Raw genomic sequence first — 20,815 nt, forward strand, 5'->3', positions numbered from 1 at the left:
AACTATTAGAAGATTAAAGAAATAAATTATTCCTCATTGAGATGAAAATAACAACAACAGTAAAAATAACAACAGTAAAATCTACTTCACTTGTTAAAAGTCTTTTATGGACTAGAATTTTCATATGTAGTACCATTCATTCTCATATAAGAAAAGCATGATTATATCCATTTTACAGATGGGAATATTGAAGCAAAGAGAAATTACATGACTTCCTAAAGGTTATGAAATTTGGAAGCAGCAAAGTGGATAGCATAAGTCTACCTGGCTATGAAGCCCAAACCTTTCTAATGTATAACAAAGTCTCCTTCATAATGAAGGGCCACTTGAAAATAAAAATTATGGGGATAATGTTTCATTAGAGATAATGAACATTAATTTGGGCTGTAAACATGGGTTTATAATTCAACATACAGAATTTGGGTCAAACACAAGAAAAAGAAACCATAGTTTACAGAACAATCATGTTCTGACATATTTAAATTTTTAAAAATCTTTAATCACAGACATTTTGAAGTGATTAGACTAAAATAAAGGAAAATCACAATCACTAAAGGTGGGCTTGTTCAATTTCATTTTTTTTTTTTAATTTAAATCTAAGTTAGTTAACACATAGTGTAATAATAGTTCCAGGAGTAGAACCACTCCTGCACTCCAGGAATAAATCCCACTTGATTGTGGTAAATTATTCATTTAATGTATTGTCAGATTTGGTTTGCTAGTATTAAATTTCTGATTAGACAAAAATATTGTTTTGGAATTTTGACACTGTTTAAGCAAATAAATATTTTCAAAACAAATGCTGCCCACAATTGATAATGCTACGGGATCACTGTTGCTTTGGCAAAATGAGTTTAACTTTCTTTAACATCAACTTATCTTTTAAAAAATTTATTTCTAATGTATTTGTTCTACTTTACAAATGAGCTATAGTATTACATTTTAGTAATCTTTAATTCCAGATTTAAAATTTTATTAAGCCTCTATTAATCTTTTCAGGGTATATAGATTGCTTTGAGCTCCTGTGGAGTGTAGGTCTAAATACATAAAAAATATTATGTAGTTGTTGGAGTGCCTGCGTGGCTCAGTCAGTTAAGCATCCGACTCTTGACTTCAGCTCAGGTCGTGATCTCAAGGTCATGAGACTGAGTCCCTGAGTTGGCTCCTCAGTGGACGTGGAGTCTGCTTAAGATTTTCTCCCTCTCCCTCTCCCTCTCTCTGTCTCTGTCTCTCTCTCAGTCTCACGTTCTCGCCCTGTCCCAATTGTGCCCACACACTATCTCTTTCTCAAAAAATAAATGTATTAAACACATAAATAAATAGAAGTATCTGGTTGTTAATATATAGTGAACTAAGAAGTAGAGAAGTGTTCTCGCTGCTACTGCCCTAGCATAAAAACACCACCACCAACAAAACAAAACACTATTATTTTTGTGGGATGATGCAGAAATAATATTTTTCTCATATTAAGTTCTCCTTATGTTATCAGAAATATGCAATTTTCATCTGTCCTGGATTATAAAGATAGAAATAAATTATATTTAGTTGCCACTTTTGCAATTTTTCATCTACGTTAGACCAGATAAAGAAAGACAAATACTTAAAATTTAAACTCCTTGGTTTCTTTTAGTTGGTATATTTGTCTGTTAAAATAGTCCCAATAAGTAACTACCTCATGAACCAACCAAGTTTTGAGGAGGTAGCTAGGACTTTTTGTTAGCACAATTAAAATGTAAATGGTCAGGATACTTTTCATAACTTTGCTAATAAGTATATTCATGATGCTCTATTTGTGTTTCCTCCTTAGGTTATACTTTGCTATTTTATTGAACTCACCTGTCTTTAGAGGCCCAGGGATATTAATAACATAATAATTTAGACTCTATGAAAAAAAATTTACATATTTTTCCCAAACAGTACATTTTTGTACACTGAACAAAAATGAATTTAATCAACAAAGCAAATAAGATGTTATTTATATTTTTGGGGTGCCTGGGTGGCTCAGTCAGTTAAGCTTCCAACTTTGGCTCAGGTCATGATCTCACAGTTCATGAGTTTGAGCCCTGTGCCGGGCTCTGTGCTGACAGCTCAGAGCCTGGAGTCTGCTTTGGATTCTGTGTCTCCCTCTCTTTCTGCCTCTCCCCTGCTCATGCTCTCTCTCTCGCTCGCTCTCTCTCTCAAAAATAAATATTTGTTAAAAATTAAAAAAACATTAAAAATTGTTTTAATTAAAGAAAAAGATGTTATTTATATTTTGTAACATATTGCCAAATACTTTTGCAAAATAAAGAAAGAGAACTTTCCTAGCAAGTCCATATTCCCTTTTTTAATTTTTTTAAATGTTTATTTAGTTTTGAGAGCCGTATTGCTCTCACTTTTGCTCTGGCTCTCTCCCTCCTTGTTATTAAATGTTTCTATAAACACAGGAACTCACTTTAATAGCATGTCCCCACAACTATTCTCAAAAATGAGAAGGTTCCTGACCTCTTACACCTGGATATCATGTATTTACCAGGTACTTCAACTATATCAAATAGTTTCATTAGCTACAGTATTCTCCTTAAAAAATTGCTTTATACATGGTTTTAAATACTATATTACGAACAAAAAAAAATTAAAGAATTAGGACAGAAACTATCCATTTTCTCATAAGGCTCAAGTTAGCTTCATACAAAATTGTTAGCAATACAAAGTACAGAATATTAAAACTGTACATTGCAGTCAAAAAATTAAATAGAGAAATAATAGAAAAATAAAAGTAATCTTGTACATTCAAAACACATTAACATCTCCCATCATGTTCCTGGTCTGTAGACCTCAAATAAATTACAATAGCTGGAATGTCCTGGGTAATTTCATTTCCCCATTTCTCATGATCTTATCCAGCAGAGAGACCCCATCGGGCAAATACAGTGGCAGGTTGAGGACAGGAACAACTACCTTTTTTTCTTTCCTGTTAGATGCAGTACAGATACAAAACCCAGTGTGCCTGGTTCTTGTTTCTTTCCAGGGAGCAACAAGATTTGTACCTTCACCTGCACTCGTAACCATCTCACATGACTTTTTTCTTCATAAATGTATTTGTGATATATGAAGCATAATGTTACTTCATAATTGTACCCCTTAGTATCCAGCCCAACATTTACTAGGAGTACAGGTTTTTCATGTGATGTAAGTAATTTCTTCTCTCACAAGTCATGCTATATGTTTTACTTTCTAATTCAACTTAAAAACAATGTTTCTTAGGTGCTGCATGAAACAATAAAATTTACTATGCTTAAAAGCTTTTGTTGAATAAATCATGACTGCACCGTCAGTAGTAAACCACAAGTGCTGCATAAGAAGAAACTGAATAATCTTTCTGGAAAATTCTGCTTGAGCCTATTGCTTACATTTATGACCAGGTGTTTTATCAATGATTTAAACAAAACAAAACTGTTCTATATTATTTAATTGACTTTTGTCAAAGAATGCCAGAACCCAGAGTGCTAAAAATGTAAAAAGAAAAACCTATGGTAATTAAAAATCTTACTTTGAAATTGCCTTATATATTATTTTTGTCATACATATTCTTTTTTAAAAGACATTTTTAATGTTTATTTATTTTTGAGAGAGAGAGACAGAGTGTAAGCAGGGGAGTGGCAGAGACACAGAATCCGAAGCAGGCTCCATATATAGTTATATATATTCTTAAATCTAAATTTAAAAGGCTGTATCCACGTCTTTATTCATTAGTAGCATTGATTAATTTGATCTGGTTATCTACTAGAGAATCCCTTTTCTCTCTTCTGACCTTTCCCAGTTGAGAAAATCTTAAATAACCTTCGATTAGAGTGAGAAAATCCTCTTCAAAAATTGTATCTAATTAGAATTTTAAAATAATCTTCTTGAAAAAGAAAACCTTCTACTACTAAAAAAAATTAGCTAATTTCATGACAATCTGTATTAATTTATTCTTTAAATATCTGGTTATAAATTGGAATTGCTTTATTCAAAGTAACCAGACTACTAATTACCAGTAGGGAAAAGGCTAAGTTTTATAAAGTTAAGCTATACAAAGTTTAAACTTTATATATAATGATTATACTCACTAGCAGTAAAAACTGAATACTGTATACATTCCTGGGGGTGGGCGGAATGAGTCCCTTTCTTAATAAACTTAAGGATTTCCTTTAGCGACTTAAACAAATTGATTATTTTCAGCACATTCAGAACAGCCTAAGATTGCCAATATTATAATTGACTCTTTTTAGACTTAATTTTGTAAATAAATAGCTTATGGTGTTTTTTTTTCTTTTACATAATTTTGCTCTTCCACTTAGAAATCATAAAACCATGTCAGAGCGTTGGAAAGAATGTGTCAAAACTCTGAGAACTTTCACGTACCATAATAAAAGTTGTGTTCTGTTAATAGATCATTCATTAAGAGCATCTTGAGCTACTTCAGTTTAGTTTTTAGATCTCTGTCAAAGGATTTTTCCTAATTTTTAAAAATTAATTTTGCTTTCTCTCTTTAGCAAACAGCTAACTAAAGTAACAATAGTAATAATGTACCATATAAACTTGCATCTGGTTTTAACCAACAATTCTACGTAAAACAAATGTCCTAATATGTGAATACTCTCTACATAATTTCATTTGAAAGCAATTCCCCCAAAGAAAAGTCTTGTGTTGAATACGGGTCATTTGCTACTAAAAGCTACATGTAAGAATTAAAGCATATTTCAGACTCAAGTTTTCTAAAAAGCTTTATGATGACTGGACATGCATCATCAGCCAACAGACTTGATAAAAAGAATCACTTGATTAAAAAAAAAACCCGTTGCATTATTTTTCCAAGAAGACAAGGCAAATCAGAACTAAACATTGGTATATAATTTAATATCATTATACCTAAAATTATAATAATCAATAAGCAGCTATCAAGTTATTTTTGTTACTCAAAAGCACTTACTTCTAAAAGCTAAGAATTAAAAATCTCCCTCTCCTCACCAATTTTGAATTAATTGAAGGTTAAGTAATCTAATGATCTGTTTTTCTTAAGGAATAAGATAGAGAATATGTGAATTGCATAGTATTTCAAATTAGCCAATATCACCTTAATGAGGCTTAAATGTGCTAATTTAATTTGAGTTCTTGAATGGTTTATATTCATAAAGTCTGCAGAATGTTTCTCCTCTGGAGGTTTGTGGGGAAAATAATGAAACTTTGAAATGGGATAAGATCTGTATTTTTGATCTCTTGAGTTGGTGACTATATTACAAATTCTGCACACCATACCTCAAAAATAATTCCCATGAGTTTAGTATATATATTTTTGTAAAGGACACAAAGCTCCACATTCACTGATGTGTTTCTTCCTTATTTACTCTCTATCTTCTTCATTTATGTAACTTTTTTTTTAATGTTTACGTATTTTTGAAAGAGAGAGACAGAGCATGAGTTAGGGAGGGCAGAGAGACAGAGAGACAGAGAATCTGAAGCAGGCTCCAGGCTCTGAGCTGTCAGCACAGAGCCTGACATGGGGCTCAAACTCAGGTATGGTGACATCATGACCTGAGAAGAAGTAGGATGCTTAACCAACTGAACCACCCAGGTGCCTCTAACTTCATTTATTTAAACTTTTGTGTTATTACTGATCTTTTGTGAATGCACAGCTTAAGAGAGGGCATTGTAAACTTGAAAGTTGTTATAAAACACTTCCTCTAGATTAAAAAAATTGAATTAAAAACTATGTGTATTATATATGTAAAGAAACACAATGATATTGAAGTGAAGAAGCATAAGGGAGAGTTGCTTTTTACAAGCTAGAGGGAATTCTTAAGGAAAAATGGCACACCTGAAAAAAAAAAGCTTAGATCTCTCAGGTGAGGTTCTCTCTTGAGTAGTAGCTGTTGATAAAATTTATGCCCCATAGAGGGTCTCTATTCAAAACTATGACCCTCCTCTATTAAATACCCCATGGCTGTAAGCCCTAGTTTTAGAATTTAACCTATGCTTCCCTCTCTAAACCATGACATTTAACTTTTCCTATTCATGGTTCCCTTGAAAGCAAAATAACAATAAAATTGAGGATCACTGGTTGAGGAAAACAATGTACCACTGATGTTTATTTATGCTGAGTAGCAAGTAACAATTTAAGCATACAATACAGGGTGTTTTCATTGGTTACAAAACATACTAGAATTAAGGATTATGACAGAAGTAACATGAGCAACATTTTTAAGTGGCAAATATGGAAGGAATATGTGTGTACTTGTGTGTGCACAGAACACACATAAATATTTGAAAAATATTCTCTGGAGTGCTATGGTATTATTAATATTTTAATATTTTGTTATATTCACCTTATATTTCTTAGTAAACATAAGTATTAAAAAGCAGCTTAATTGCTGAATTTCCTTAAAGAAATATATTTAATAGCTCTAGCAATACTGGATTTCAACATTTATAAAATCAAATGAACATAATTTTGTTCTATATATGACCATAATATTTCACAATTTATAAAATCAAATGAATGTAATTTTTTTCTCTATAGGACCATAATATTTCACAATACATCTCTGTGACTATTTCCTACACATAAGAATAAAGAATATTTAAACCTAACTAGGTTATCCTATAAAATAAGGACTTGTATGTACTTATTCCAATAAAACAAGAATGTTTGTAAATGTGAGTTTACAAGGAGTGCTTAAGCTGAGGGGAATCAGTATTCATAGGTTGAACATTATTTAGGATTAGGATGTCTTTTTTGCCCATAAGACACATTTGAGGTTATTTGCATACCATTTTTTGGTGTTAAGGTCATTAATCTCTCCTTAAATAAACATTCTGCTATAGAAATACTTTAAAATAACATGAGCTACTTATGAATAGGAAATAGAAGTAATTATGTGCAAGGATTCAGATTGTGGTGTTCATTTTAAATGACAGGTATACTCATAACAGTTCTGAAGATAGTGACTAACACATAGATGGAATCCAATACTTGTTGAGAGAACAAATAAGTGGATGTGCAGAATTCTGACTTACTAGTATATATGAAGAAAAACTAAGCTTTTTATTGTATCATAAAGACTCAGTTCATTTAACAAAGTTTTTTACATGAATGTTCAATGAAACTACTAAGCACCCAATTTAAAATGTTACCAGATTGAGAAAAAACATCATTGTTATAATCTGAAGTAGATAATTCCAATGTTCACCTTAGAGGTATAGTAATACCTAAATATGGGATTTCTCTTAGTGCTCAAGTCCTGTTCTCCAATATTACCCATCGTAGTGGCAATATTTTTTGTTCTCTTTCTCTTGGGATGGTAGGCTTTCTTCCTATATTTCCTGATACCTAGAGTCATCAAACACAAATCAGTTTTTCCTTATTCAACTTACTCATTAAATTCTGTATACCAACCTTTCTATTCTTGAATGCTTTGTTTTTATTTTTCTCTCTTCTATTTCCTCTAAATCAGCTCTGTCCAATGGACATGTAACGTGGGCCACATAATTAAGTTTTCTACTAGCCACTTGAAAAACACATAAAAAGAAACTTGTAGAAATAAATTTTAATACATATTTTATTTATTTAACTCAAATATTTAACCAAAATTATTTCAACATGTAATCACAATTTTAAAAATACTGAGATGTTTTACATTCCTTTTTTTTTGTGCTAAGTCTTCAAAATTCAAAGTGTATTTTATGCTTAGAGCACATCTGAATTCAGACTAGTGACATATTAAGTGTTCAATAGCCACATGTGTCTAGTGGTTACAAACAAATTGATTGAAATGGTGGTCTTGCCAAGAAGAGTGAGGGCAAAGTGATGAATAGTAGTTTATAGCTCTTAGAAAGTGCTATGGTTAATGGAGACTCTGTAAGATCAGAGACTTCATCTTAAGTGACAATTCTAGGACAATAATAGTTTTGTTATTGTTAACATACCTAAAAAGGACTGTTAGTATTTTAAACATGATACCTGAAAAAATGAGGTACTGAATACAATCTCTTCTGCAATATAACATGTTACTGTAACATAAATTAGCTTATTCATAGAAGTTACCTTACTACATGTAAAACATTCTGGCATATTAATGTATTGTTCTGTTAAATAACAGTGGCTGAATGCAAAGCATTCAGGAAGTTGCTGAGGCAGTGACCACTGACCATTCACCAAACATGCATTTTTTCTCTCACCTTGGCCTCGGGCTGTCTTGAAAATGTTTATTACAGAATTTTCCACAATTTTTGGGCATTTTTGCTCTTGCTTCTGTATTTAGAAGCATCAAACTTTCTCGTATCCACTTCTAACCAAATAAAGCCAACTCTTTTATTTACTATGATACTTCTTTATATTTTTTAAATTAGTGTGTCTTTTAAAAACTGTCCTGATTTTTTTAAGATTTGTGTATGTAGGGGCGCCTGGTGGCTCAGTCAGTTAAGCATCCAACTTCAGTTCAGGTCATGATCTTGCGGTTTGTGAGTTCAAGCCCCGTGTGGGGCCATGTGCTGAAAGCTCAGAACCTGGAGCCTGCTTCAGATTTGTGTCTCCCTCTCTCTCTCCCCCTCCCCCCCACCTAGAATAAATAAACATAAAAAAAAATTTTTTTTAAAGATTTGTGTATGTATGTGCATGTGCGCTCTGGTTAGAGACCTTATTGATTCGACTGGTCTCTTCCAACCCTTTTTTCCCAAGAGACCTGTTATTTTTAGCCCACAATTTGCAAAACACCTCACTGCACCCTTATATGGATAGAAACACATGGAAAAAAAAGAAACACGTGTATCACATTATACCAGGAATGCTTGAATCTATAAGTAAGTTTTATGTGTGCTATTTTTACTTCAAATATTTATGTTCTAATCTCTGATCTTATTTTGTCAATATAAGTGTCCTTATTTGCAAAATGAGATATCTGGACCAGAACTGTACTTCTTTTCCAGTTTTTGAGATCTTTTTCATGCAAAACCATACATGATATTCCCACAATTAGAATGATAATATAGATCTTCAGGCCTATATTAGTATATTAAAATGCAAATCTACCTACCTGCCCACCAAAATTCTCATGAAAGGACAGGAAAAAATATTACTACAAAACCTGGTAAAACAAGAAGAGTGATAGCATGGGAAGGAGGAAACAGTTGCAAGGGGATTGTGGAGCTCCTAGATAAAATGTTGAAAGATACTTAAAATAGGAGGGACTTGAGACATTCATTGGATAGCTTTATAAAAAACAAGACGATTTCCTAAGGAATGATGAATTTTCAAAATTAGCTCAATGAGAGAAGTATAAAAGTAAAAATAAGGCGCAGTGGGGAGTGAAAGTTAGTTTTTAGTTAAACTGCAACAAACCTTCAAGGACTAGAGATTTCTCGATTATAGAAACCATTCCAGGACAGAGAAAAAGGTACATGCAGTTTACAAGTCTGACCTAATTATGATGCCTAAAACAAGTAAAGATAACAAAATGTTAAAATTATAGGCCTCTCTAAATTTGACATATACAAAAAAACCTTTAAAACTTGCAAATTAAACCTACTACGGGGGCAAGTCTACATAAAAATGTAAAGATAATTTTAAGTTAGGAAAATCTATCAATGTAATTAATACATTAACATATTCAAGAAAAAATGATCTCACTGTGATGCACCTAACAGATACAGAAAGCCCGTCTGATAAATTTGAAACTTATTTATAATTTTTTAAAAATTTTTAATACAATAGATTAGGAAAAGTATAAACCAGGAATACAGAGCGAATACATCCAATGATTAATCATTTGAGGCATTTCTGATAAAAGCAAGAAAAAGAGAAGGATGTCTACCATCATTGCTACTATTCAACAGTGTGCCTCATATCCTATACATCACAGTAAGATATGAAAACAAAAGGAAGAAAACATATTGGAAAGCAATAGACAAAACAATGATTATTTTTAAAGAAAATAATTTTCTGTTAGAAAATCCAAAATAATCAATTGAAAACCATTAGGTATTACAACAGGATTCCACCAGATAAATTAACATATAAAGCCAACTAATAAATACTGTGAAAAAAAAACCTCTGACTTATAATAGAACAGAATCTATAAAATATCTTGCAAAAAGCATATGTGTAAGAAAAATTGGAAAGAAAACTAACACTTTACTCAAGGGCATAAAAGAGAATTAGAGTGTATGTAGAAATATCCTTAAGGAGTAGATTCAATATTATAAAAATACCAATTCTTTTTATATAATTCCATAAATTAAATATAAGTCTGCACTATATTAGCATTTTATCTTTAGCATTGGCACACTAATTCTAAAATTGTTCTGGAAGAGAAACCGTGCAAAAATAGATAATATAATTTTTTTAAATGGTGACTTTCAATTCCACACTTCAAAATACGCTTCAATTAAATAACTGAAGCAATCTGTTATTGGCACAGGAATAGATATATAGATTAATGGAATACTTATAGTCCAGAAATCAGATATCTATGAAAATTGGTCATGTGATGAATACAACAGGTCACAGATGAAAAGACATCCATCCTCTTTAGAGGTGTTCAATAACATTGCCAGTATATTGGAAAAATGTCCAAAATTGGAACTATGCATCACTCTTTACTCAACAAATGCATTTCAGATGGATTCTATATAAGGACATAAGTATAAAAAACAAAAAAGAGTGTTGCTCTGAAAAAAAATTACGCTTAATTCTTTTTTTAATGTTTATTTATTTGTTTTGATAGAAAGAGAAAGCATGTGTGTGGGGAGGAGGGGAGACAGAGAGAGAGGGAGAGAGAGAATCCCAAGCAGACTCTGGGCTGTCAGTGCAGAGTCCAAGGATGGGTTCAATTCCACAAACTGTGAGATTATGAACTGAGCCAAAATCAAGAAATTTGGACACTTGATGGACTGAGCCACCCAGGCACACCTAAGTTGAATTCTTTATAATAACTGATAAAAAGGAATTATTAAAAACTATTACTGCTGAATTAAATGTGGAAGAAACAACTTTAAATGATTAGAGCAATAATTATAAAAATCTAAACCAATTCTTTATTCAGGTTGTTCCTCAAGTTCAAGTACATGCTTTTTATAAAGAATGTGGAACTAGAAGTTAAAGATAATTACTTGTAGGTTTGGTTTATGCCAGAAAGAAGACATAAAATTGTAATCAATAGACCCTTCATCCTATATCAAAGTCTTCCTTTACTCTGATATCAAACTTAGGCAATTGAGAGTCTATTTAGATATTTTTAGTTAAAAATAAAATGTTTTCAGACATCTTTTTTATAATTCCCATCTCTAACTTTGTTTTACTTACACTTTTCTTGATTTCATCAGTTAAGAGATAAAAGAATCTAGACCTACAATTCATACAGTCCCCATTTGGACAATTGGAAGGCAATTGGAGGGCAATGTGGGAGAACCAAACTGATGTCATATTTAGGTCCTAAGGCTTATTTGAGAATGTGATGTACACAGTGATTAAATTGAGGTTACAATGGAAAAAATAAGATACATGTTATTTAAATATTAGGTAACCATTGGAAGATTAAAAATATATTTATGTCTCCAACCCTCTAAAGATAAAGAAGAGACTCAAAGAAGATTCAGTAACCTCAACAAATGAAAGAAAACAATAAAAATTCATAGTTAATATAAACAGCAATAACAGCAGAAGGCATTGCTATGGGTGAAATAGTTTAAATTTTCTGATTAAAAAAGTCTTAGAAAGTAAGTTAAAAAATATTTAGCTATAGGCTAGAGACACAGGTAAAATAAAATGATTTCATTTTTAACAGAAAAATATATGTATTTAGCCACTTATTTCAGCTTACAAAAAAGTGCCATGAACTCTGAGTAAACTATTCTTCTGGAAAAAGGGAAAGAGGAGAATTTTTCTTATCTGTTTTGTTTCCCACAGCTTAGTACAATTCAGAAGTTTCCCATAACTTAACATAAAAAAGAGAGAGAGATGAATTATAGGGGTAAAAAAGAGACTTACAAACTCTGGTAATTACCCAAAATCTGATAACTACTCAGATCCTGCCACACACACGCAGACACACACACATGCACAAACACACAAAGAGTGAAGGCAAGATAAGGGAAGAACTAGATCCTACTTTTAGAAAGGGGTAGAATTGGCAAATTTAGTAAATGAAAATATAGGCTTTCCAGTTAAATTTCAGTTTCAAAAAATCCCAAATTTTGAAATTATATATCAAACAGTACATGAGACATACCTATACTAAAAAATATATTCACTATTACTGAAATTCTTATTTACTGGCCATCTTCTATTTTATTTGGAAGCCCTAGTAAGGGGTATACATACAAATGGGCGAAGAAAAAAAAAAAGTTAGTTCAAGAAAGCAGCAACTATATCTGAGACTAACTCTCTAGACTGGGGTCCAGCCTTCAACACACGAGGAATTCTGATAGCAAGGTGGTCCACTACTCTTAAAATGTTTCCCAGAATAGGAATAGGAAAACAGGACTCTGCATGGAAAGAGGAGTTGGGGGTGGGAGGTGAAAGGAGAGGAACTTGAGTCCATGTGATAGAATATGGAGAATGCCCTTGCTGCAGAACTTGGTCAGCGAGGAAGGCAGGAACTCAGGGAATACACATGGCATGCCTTATGTGTAGACTAGCAGCAGAAATAACTTAAGGAACAATACAGAGAGTACTGGGACAGAAATCAAACAGGGGCTGTGGGAATGAGGTGTAGAACAAATGTTATGGATACCAACATTCACCATTTTAGTGAGTGGATAGGTGTTGGGTCTTCTTAAAAAAGATATCATTTGTCGAAATAAGAACATTTATAGAAAATTTACTAGCTATCAACTGAGTAATGCTTTATTTCTCTGTCACTGTTGGGAATAACCGATCCCAAATGTTTAGTGAATTTTCCAGATAAATGGGTATGTCAACTTAAGGGCCTCAAATGTTTTAATTTTTTTAATGTTTATTTATTTTTGAGAGACAGAGAAAGACAGAGTGTGGGTGGTGGAGGGGCAGAGAGAGAGGGAGACACAGAATCTGGGTTCCAGGCTCTGTCTGAGCTGTCAGCACAGAGCCTGACGAGGGGCTCAAACTCACGATCATCACCTGAGCTGAAGTTGGATACTTAACTGACTGAGCCACCAGGCACCCCTCAAATGTTTTAATATAAGGGTTTTTTCTACTGAAATCCGTCATACATTTAACCAAGATCCTTAATCAAGTAATTAACATAATTCATCCTTTTTAATGGCTCTTACAGGGAGAGAGCGGAAAGGAAGGAAGAAGAAAATTATGCCTTTAGAAATTTCTAAAATATGTGGGGATATTCTGTCTATTTAATTTGCTTGTCAACCCTTTCATTTGGACATTAATAATATCAACTCTAAAATACATATACTGTGTTTCAGATAGTTTAATTGGCTTGCCTAAGGTCATGGAGCTAGTAAATCTGTCTCTAAAGCCCATGACATCTCCACCTCACTGCTCCACTTCCTTGATACAGTGGTCCCTGCATACACTTTGTGGCATCAATTAGACCTCCCAGAAGCATGTTGTCCTCAGCTTTGAGAGGACTGGATAAAAAAAAAAACTAACTTTGGATATGTAAAATATTCTCTATTATAATTTATCTCCATTGCAAAGATATCTAATCATTTTCTAACTTGATGCACTTGAAGAATAATTGTAATATCTTATCATTTAAAATGAATATAATGAGGATATATTTTTAAATAAGTATATAGGACTAGGATATATATAAAATTTTACCAGACTAAGTTCCAAAAAAATGAAAAGAAACAAAGTCAGAGAGGAAAATAATACACTTGGGAGTATTCTGGAGGAAATGACTGTATTCATTTTTTTCTTCTTCAGTGATTACTCTTTGGGGAGCCACAAAATATTTCAGAAAGATAAATCTGTTATTCAACTTACTCTTCATAAAAATGGGAAAGTTCCAGGAAAATTATCTCGAAAGGTAAGATTTTTTTAGCGTTGGTTTGAATTTTCAAGCTGATCATTTTAAGGACAATATTCCTATGTTTATGGATGGTTGCCAGTTTGGAATTACATAGCTTAATGAATACATGTTCATTTGAGTATGTTTACTGAAACATAATAAAATATTTATCTAAATGCCTGTTAACAATTCGAACTGAAGCAATTACATGAACACATTACTGCAACCCTGGTATAATAGTAAATCAATTGGTCTCTTGGAAAAATAATTTATGAGAAACTTATTAAGGTTATTATATTCATACTATCCAGGAAGTCACTAGGAAGTGAACAGAGTAAAAAATGTGAGGGGGAAGCCATTGAAGGAAGAAAAATAACTTGTTCTATTTGAAGATTGTTTGTCGGTATCAACACAATTTAAATCAAGACAGATTAATATTCATAATATATATAATAAAACTACCTAGAAAGGGATTACTGTGCTTTAATGACACAATTCCATGCTGTTAGATATGAATTTTATTCCCTATGTGATGTCTTGAGTTATTTCAAACCCAAATTGCACAGTATGCAATGAACTTTGATATTTTGGCAGCTTTATCTGTAGAATCTTCCAATTACCTGCTTTAAGCAAAAATCCCATCACCCTGTCATTTACATCAGATAACAGATTTCCAGTGCATGACTTTTTTTTTTTCCTAGTCTGAGGTGTTTCATCATAAAAAGTGTCAGGTGGTGCATTAGGTTGCAGTGTATCTATGTGGAATATAACATAATGAGGCCAAAAGAGAGTTGTTTAGAAAAATCTTTTGGAACTGGTACTCAACTCAGCCAGTGTTGACAGCTCCAGGGTTATGCATCTGAAATCTCCACAGAGAAACATTATAAAGTACAACTAATAGTCTCAATATTAATAAACATAAGAGTCTTCAAATTGTCCTCAATGTTTTGAAAAAGCTAAAATCATCATGTTTCATTTCAACATGGGGGAAGAAGTGAAAATATATGATTAGAATTTCTACTCTCCTTGAGAACTTTCATGTTGCTAAAAAATAACTTATTTCATTGGTAGCAATTCACAAATCACTAACATTTCAATTTCATGTAAATTAAGGTTTATATTTAAATCCATTTAACACCACTACTCGAATACAATGTATGCTGACATATATTTTATTTTTTTTTTAAATTTTTTTTTTCAACGTTTATTTATTTTTGGGACAGAGAGAGACAGAGCATGAACGGGGGAGGGGCAGAGAGAGAGGGAGACACAGAATCGGAAACAGGCTCCAGGCTCTGAGCCATCAGCCCAGAGCCCGACGCGGGGCTCGAACTCACGGACCGCGAGATCGTGACCTGGCTGAAGTCGGACGCCCAACCGACTGCGCCACCCAGGCGCCCCAACTGACATATATTTTAAGTCTGGGACTTTATTTAATCTTCACAATAATTCTATGTGGCAAATACTATTAAAAATAAAGAAACTGAATCACAAGGAACTCCATGGCCGTGCCCAGATCATATTCATGGAACTGGTAAGCAGAGGAGCTTGGATTTGAGCCCAGTCAGTCTCCACAGCCCATACTTTATGTTATCAACCTACATGACAAGTATACTTGGGATGTGTATATATATATATATATATATATATATATATATATATATATATATTATATATATATAGTTTTGTTTTCCATGGCTATATTCACTTACCTCAAAGTCTGGGACATGATAGGTGTTCCATGATGATTAACCATATTAAGTATATATTAGATGCCAAGTACTGTTATCAGTGCTTTATATGTATTTATTCACAATAAATCAAGAGCAAAAAAAAGTGATAATTACTATTATTTTCCTTTTTTTAAATAAAAGTACTGAAAATTCAGAAGAGTAAGGCTGTTCTCTGCCTAAAGTCTCATAGCAACTAAAGAAGGAGATGAAATTTGAGCACAGCTAGTCTAGTCATAGAGCTCACTATATCATAATTCCAGCCAATGTAATATCTATGGGCTGTTGTCATCGTCATATCCAGGGACAAGAATATAGTCATTTCTGGGTTTGAAGTGTATAATTATCACTAGAAATTCCTGATTTTCAATGTCTCATTTGGATCATAGCAGGATTTAAGTTACATGGCTGCTTTTTTTATGCTTCAACTCACAAACTTTACTTCCTATAGTGAATATCACCATCTCTTGGTCAATTCAACAATTTACAGATAAAAAGTATAAATGCTTTTTCTCAACCACAACTTCTCCTACACTAACACTGTTATTTAAAAATAGATGGGGTGCCTGGGTGGCTCAGTTGGTTGAGCACCCGACTCGATTTCGGCTTAGGTCATGATTTCATGGTCCATGAGATGAAGCCCTGCATGGGGCTCTAAGCTGGCAGGACAGAGGCTGCTTGGGATTCTCTCTGTCTCTCTCTGTCTCTCTCTCTGTCTGTGTATGTGTGTGTGTGTGTGTGTGTGTGTGTGTTTCTGCCCCTCCCTCTCTCTCAAAATAAATAAACATTTAAAAATAGATAATATGCTTGATGACACAGAAGTTTATAATATATTCTCCATTTACTCACATATTAACTATATCACTGTGGTGTAGTAGGTTAGAGTACTGAACAAAATCAACAACATCCCAGACTTCAAAGGGCTTAGTGCACAGGGGATTCAACTGGCTCTGACTCTCAGTTAAAGAGCAGTGGTAGCCTCCACACAAACTATTAAAAAGGCATCCCATGTCTCTATTTGCCCCAAATACTGGTTCTTGAAGGATTTTTTAGCATCATATTTCAAAGAGAAGATATTACATCCTTATTAAAATCTATAAGGGTTTACTTTAAGATACTATGCAAGTACATTATATATAATCTAAAAACAATTGATTAATTCAACAAATATTTTTAAAAAATTTAGTGTTTATTTTTGAGAGAGAGAGAGAGGCAGAGTGTGAGCAGGGGAGAGGCAGAAAGGGAGGGAGATACAGAATCTGAAGCAGGCTCCAGGCTCCAAGCTGTCAGCACAGAGCCTGACTTGGGGCTTGAATTTATGAACTCTGAGATCATGGCCTGAGCTGAAGTCAGATGCTTAACCAACTGAGCCACCCGGGTGTCCCAATTCAACATATATTTATTGAATATTTTTTACAGGCAATATTTAGTACTTGTCTTTGAGGATCTTACATAGTGAATGAACAAGTTAGCGAACCTACTTAAAATACAGAATTATGTCTTAGGAAACATATACGTGCAGACAGATACTCATTTATTCATCAACTACCATATAGGCACTCTTCTAAATACTGGAGATACAAAGACAAACAAGACATTTCAGTACTTATTCTAGAATGCAGAGTTTTCATTCTGGTAAAGAAGACATACAATAAACAAATATACATTTAAAAGTCTGATAGAGATATGTGCTTCAAAAGAAAGAGACAACTATGCTTCTAAAGCCTGGAGTAAGAACACCTGACACAGATGAATCAGGGGTGGTAATCATTTCTATGTATAAATCCTAGAACATATAAACCTAGTTCTCCCCATAAATATAAATAAAGAGTGTTAAATTTGCTAACTTGGCATCTTGTTTAAAAACAGAGATTGCGGATCCATACTACCAAATTCAAATGTCTTCTCTTGGATAAATTATTATATTCACCCCACTTTCCTTGTTAAAAAATGTGAATAATAATATTTACCTAATATGATTATTATTGTAACTTAATTGAGAAATGTAAATGAAAGCTTAAAGCAGTGCCTGTGTCTAACTGGGACTACATAAGTATCAGTTATTAATGTCATAAAATTAGGGATGGCATTTTAGCTTTTTACCATTACAAACTCTATATAGTAAGGAGATACTGAATGTTCTTCTCTCTTGATCCTACTGTTTAAAGTGGTTTCAAAATTTTCTACAGTTTTCATAATTTTAGCTGTATAAAAACATTTATAAACAATTATATTTTCTTTCCAGTAAAACAACAGACAATGGCTTATTTCTTCTATATAATGCTAGGAACATTATGATAATTATCATTTCATTAAGTTTATTGACACCATTGCCTTTCAGTAGATACTTTTAGAGTTCTCTAATTGTACAAGGCACATTGTACTATTCAATTCATCTCAGATGCCTTTCCTATTTTAAAATTGCTTGTGTTATACAGAAATATGGTAATTTAATTCTTGTTCCATGAGATTATTCATAAAATAGTTTGACAGTCCATATAAATCTTACTAAATTTCAAAATTTTACAATCTCCATCTTGACTAGATGTGTATAATTGAGTCTTTAAAAAAATGTTCTCTTTATGTCTCTCAAATTTGATAAGTATTTTCAACATTGTTGACATTAATCATAAAATCAAATTTCATTTTAGCTCAAGGAAACTCACAGAACACAGAGAGCAGATTTTTGTATGAAAAAGGAGAAAAAAGAAACCTTAACTTTTTCCTTAAGATGAAGGTATGCCTTCAGCTTTGGAGAAAAGTAAAGTGTATGATATATTCCATGGACAACTGCTCAAGACTGTTCTCTAGACTTTTGAGCTTCCTTAAATAAGAACAAAACAAAACAAAACAAAACTTTCCTTGTAAGTGACAATATGACAAAGGCCAATTTCTCCCCCAAAGGCATCTCTGGAAGCCAAGTAAAGTGGTTTTAAAAAGAATATGATTATGCTATACAGAAAGATGCAAATAAGTCATTATTTATATGCTTGTTTTTGTTGTTTTAACTTCTGAAAGAAGTTTCTTTTCTTCTTCTGAAAGTTTTTGGGTTTTTTTTGTTTTGTTTTGTTTTTTTTTAGCGTGCATTCAAGGTATTGTATTACAGTTATGACGTTATTCTCTCCATGTAACAACTTCTTTCTTCCTCACAAAAGAGCCCAATAATACACTTTTGACCTTAGGCCATATAAAGGTTTTCCTTCTGATGTTTTCTGTCAGGAGCTCTAATAGGCAGTTTTAAAAATAGATTGTGTATTAACATCCAAGATTGCATGCACTCCAGGCATTAAGCTTTCAAACTTAACAGCTGTGTATAGTGAAAATGGTGCAATTATGGGGAAGTTATATTGCATTCTCCTTTGCAGAACTTGCACAGGATTTTCATGAATGCCTGTTGCAGAAGAGCTAATCAAGGAATTATGGTGTGAAAATGTGTGTGTGTGTGTGTGTGTGTGTGTGTGTGTGCACGCACGCGTGTGTGTTTATGCGTATGGACCACAGGACTGATAGTTTATGATAAGTAGTTTCTGCTAATCTTGGGAGAAAACACATGCCTCCTGAAAACTCCTGGAATTTATAGTTGTCACTCATTAGCACACTTCAATGTTCACGAAATAGAAAGTTCTGTTACACTCACATTTGGGAGGCAAGGTGTGGTGAAGTTGAAAAATGGGAGCTCATTCTAGGCCTGCCAACTGATCTGGCAAGCTGTCAGGCCACACACTGCCATGGCATCCATAGCCTAAATGTCAAGAAAATGTGCATGTATGTGAGAGAACCAGTCTGCAAAACTGCCCTCTGCTAGAACTTAATGTTTGACCTTGGTGATGCCAGGATGCTTTTCTTCTGTCCTTGAAGTTTATCCTCTCCCAAAGCTCAGCTTTCTGATTCATTTTTGAAAAGAATGCTTATAGAGTTAAGAAGAGTCTTACAAAGTCTTTAAAACAAAGTATTAAAATGATGAATGAGGGTTATCAAAAGAGGTGAATAAAATGACAGCAGGAAGCCACAGACCTATTTTTATCTGGTACTCATTCCTATTCACTCTATAAATATTAATATATTCTGCTGTCTACAGCATGAAGATGACCACAGTCAGTTTTATCTGAACCAACTTCTAGAATTTATGCATATTTGGAAAATATCCAGGTAAGACATTTTATTTTGTTCCAAGACTACTTTCTGACCAAGTTCTCAAGTGCCAAATCACAATATTTTTCAGTTGACTGTAAAAACTGTCCTTTCGTTAGTACCGTGGAAGCTATTGTACTTTTAATAGATATCTCCCTTTGGCAAATTCTGTTAATAATTATCTATTCTTCACAGCTATTCAGATACATTTGAAGAGCTGCTAACACCTTCCAGAACAATCTAACATTCATTTTAAAATATCTCTGCTACCGGTTATTATGTTTTCAAGAATTTTTTTCCTCATTCATTTTGTGAATTTGCGTGTGCATGTGTCACTAAGCTCTTTGTATAACCGAATTTCCACACTTTGAAAGTCACCACATCCTGCTTTAAATTTTTCTTGAATTCCCTGAAAATAACTGGTATATCATAAACAGAGGAGCGTGAATTCAAACTGGAAAACTCAAATGACAGTAAATGAACATATCCTAACTGATTCTCATATCTAAATGTATGCGTGTATTATTTGAAAGAATAGACCCATCAGGAAGCTAGCCTGGGAGAAGATATCAGTGCTACAGTATGGGTTTATCTGAAATTAAAGTTGTTCTGAGCTGAATGAGCAAAAAATCGGGTATGGGAGGTATATATCATAATCTCCAAAGCAAAGCCTGATATAAAAAATATGAGTTAAAATCGTTTTTAGTGACTATTCATAATAGCTATCAATCACTTAGTGGAGTTATTGTACATTTTACATGCATTATCTCATCTAATTCTCCCTACAGCCCTGTGATAAGACACAAAATTTACTTCAGAATCAAAGAAACCCAAGTTCTGGAAGGTTAAATAACTTCCATAAGGCTATTCAGTTCATTAGTGGTAGGACAGAAATCAGGGCTGTGTGAAATTTGCAAAGACCCTATTCTTTTATTAAAACTATTCTGTCTTTCCCTGTATGCCTCTCTTTATTTCCCCCAAAATATT

The 20,815-nt window shown here is 33.0% G+C and overlaps 1 protein-coding gene across 2 annotated transcripts in view; it reads left to right on the top strand.

Annotated features, from left to right (window-relative positions):
* Window positions 1-20,815, top strand: part of PIK3C2G (phosphatidylinositol-4-phosphate 3-kinase catalytic subunit type 2 gamma) — a 337,991-nt gene that overhangs the window by 19,866 nt on the left and 297,310 nt on the right. For both annotated transcript variants that reach the window (XM_047066883.1, XM_047066884.1), the window contains exons 5-6: window positions 13,883-13,985; window positions 19,776-19,846. In XM_047066883.1, coding sequence (XP_046922839.1) covers window positions 13,883-13,985; window positions 19,776-19,846 — 174 coding nt within the window. The remainder of the gene's footprint in view (window positions 1-13,882; window positions 13,986-19,775; window positions 19,847-20,815) is intronic.

This window comes from Lynx rufus, unplaced genomic scaffold (genome assembly GCF_022079265.1).
Source record: "Lynx rufus isolate CCGP_SWC_20201006 ecotype Redwood Valley unplaced genomic scaffold, mLynRuf1.p SCAF_7, whole genome shotgun sequence".
In the NCBI taxonomy this organism is placed as follows: Eukaryota; Metazoa; Chordata; class Mammalia; order Carnivora; family Felidae; genus Lynx; species Lynx rufus.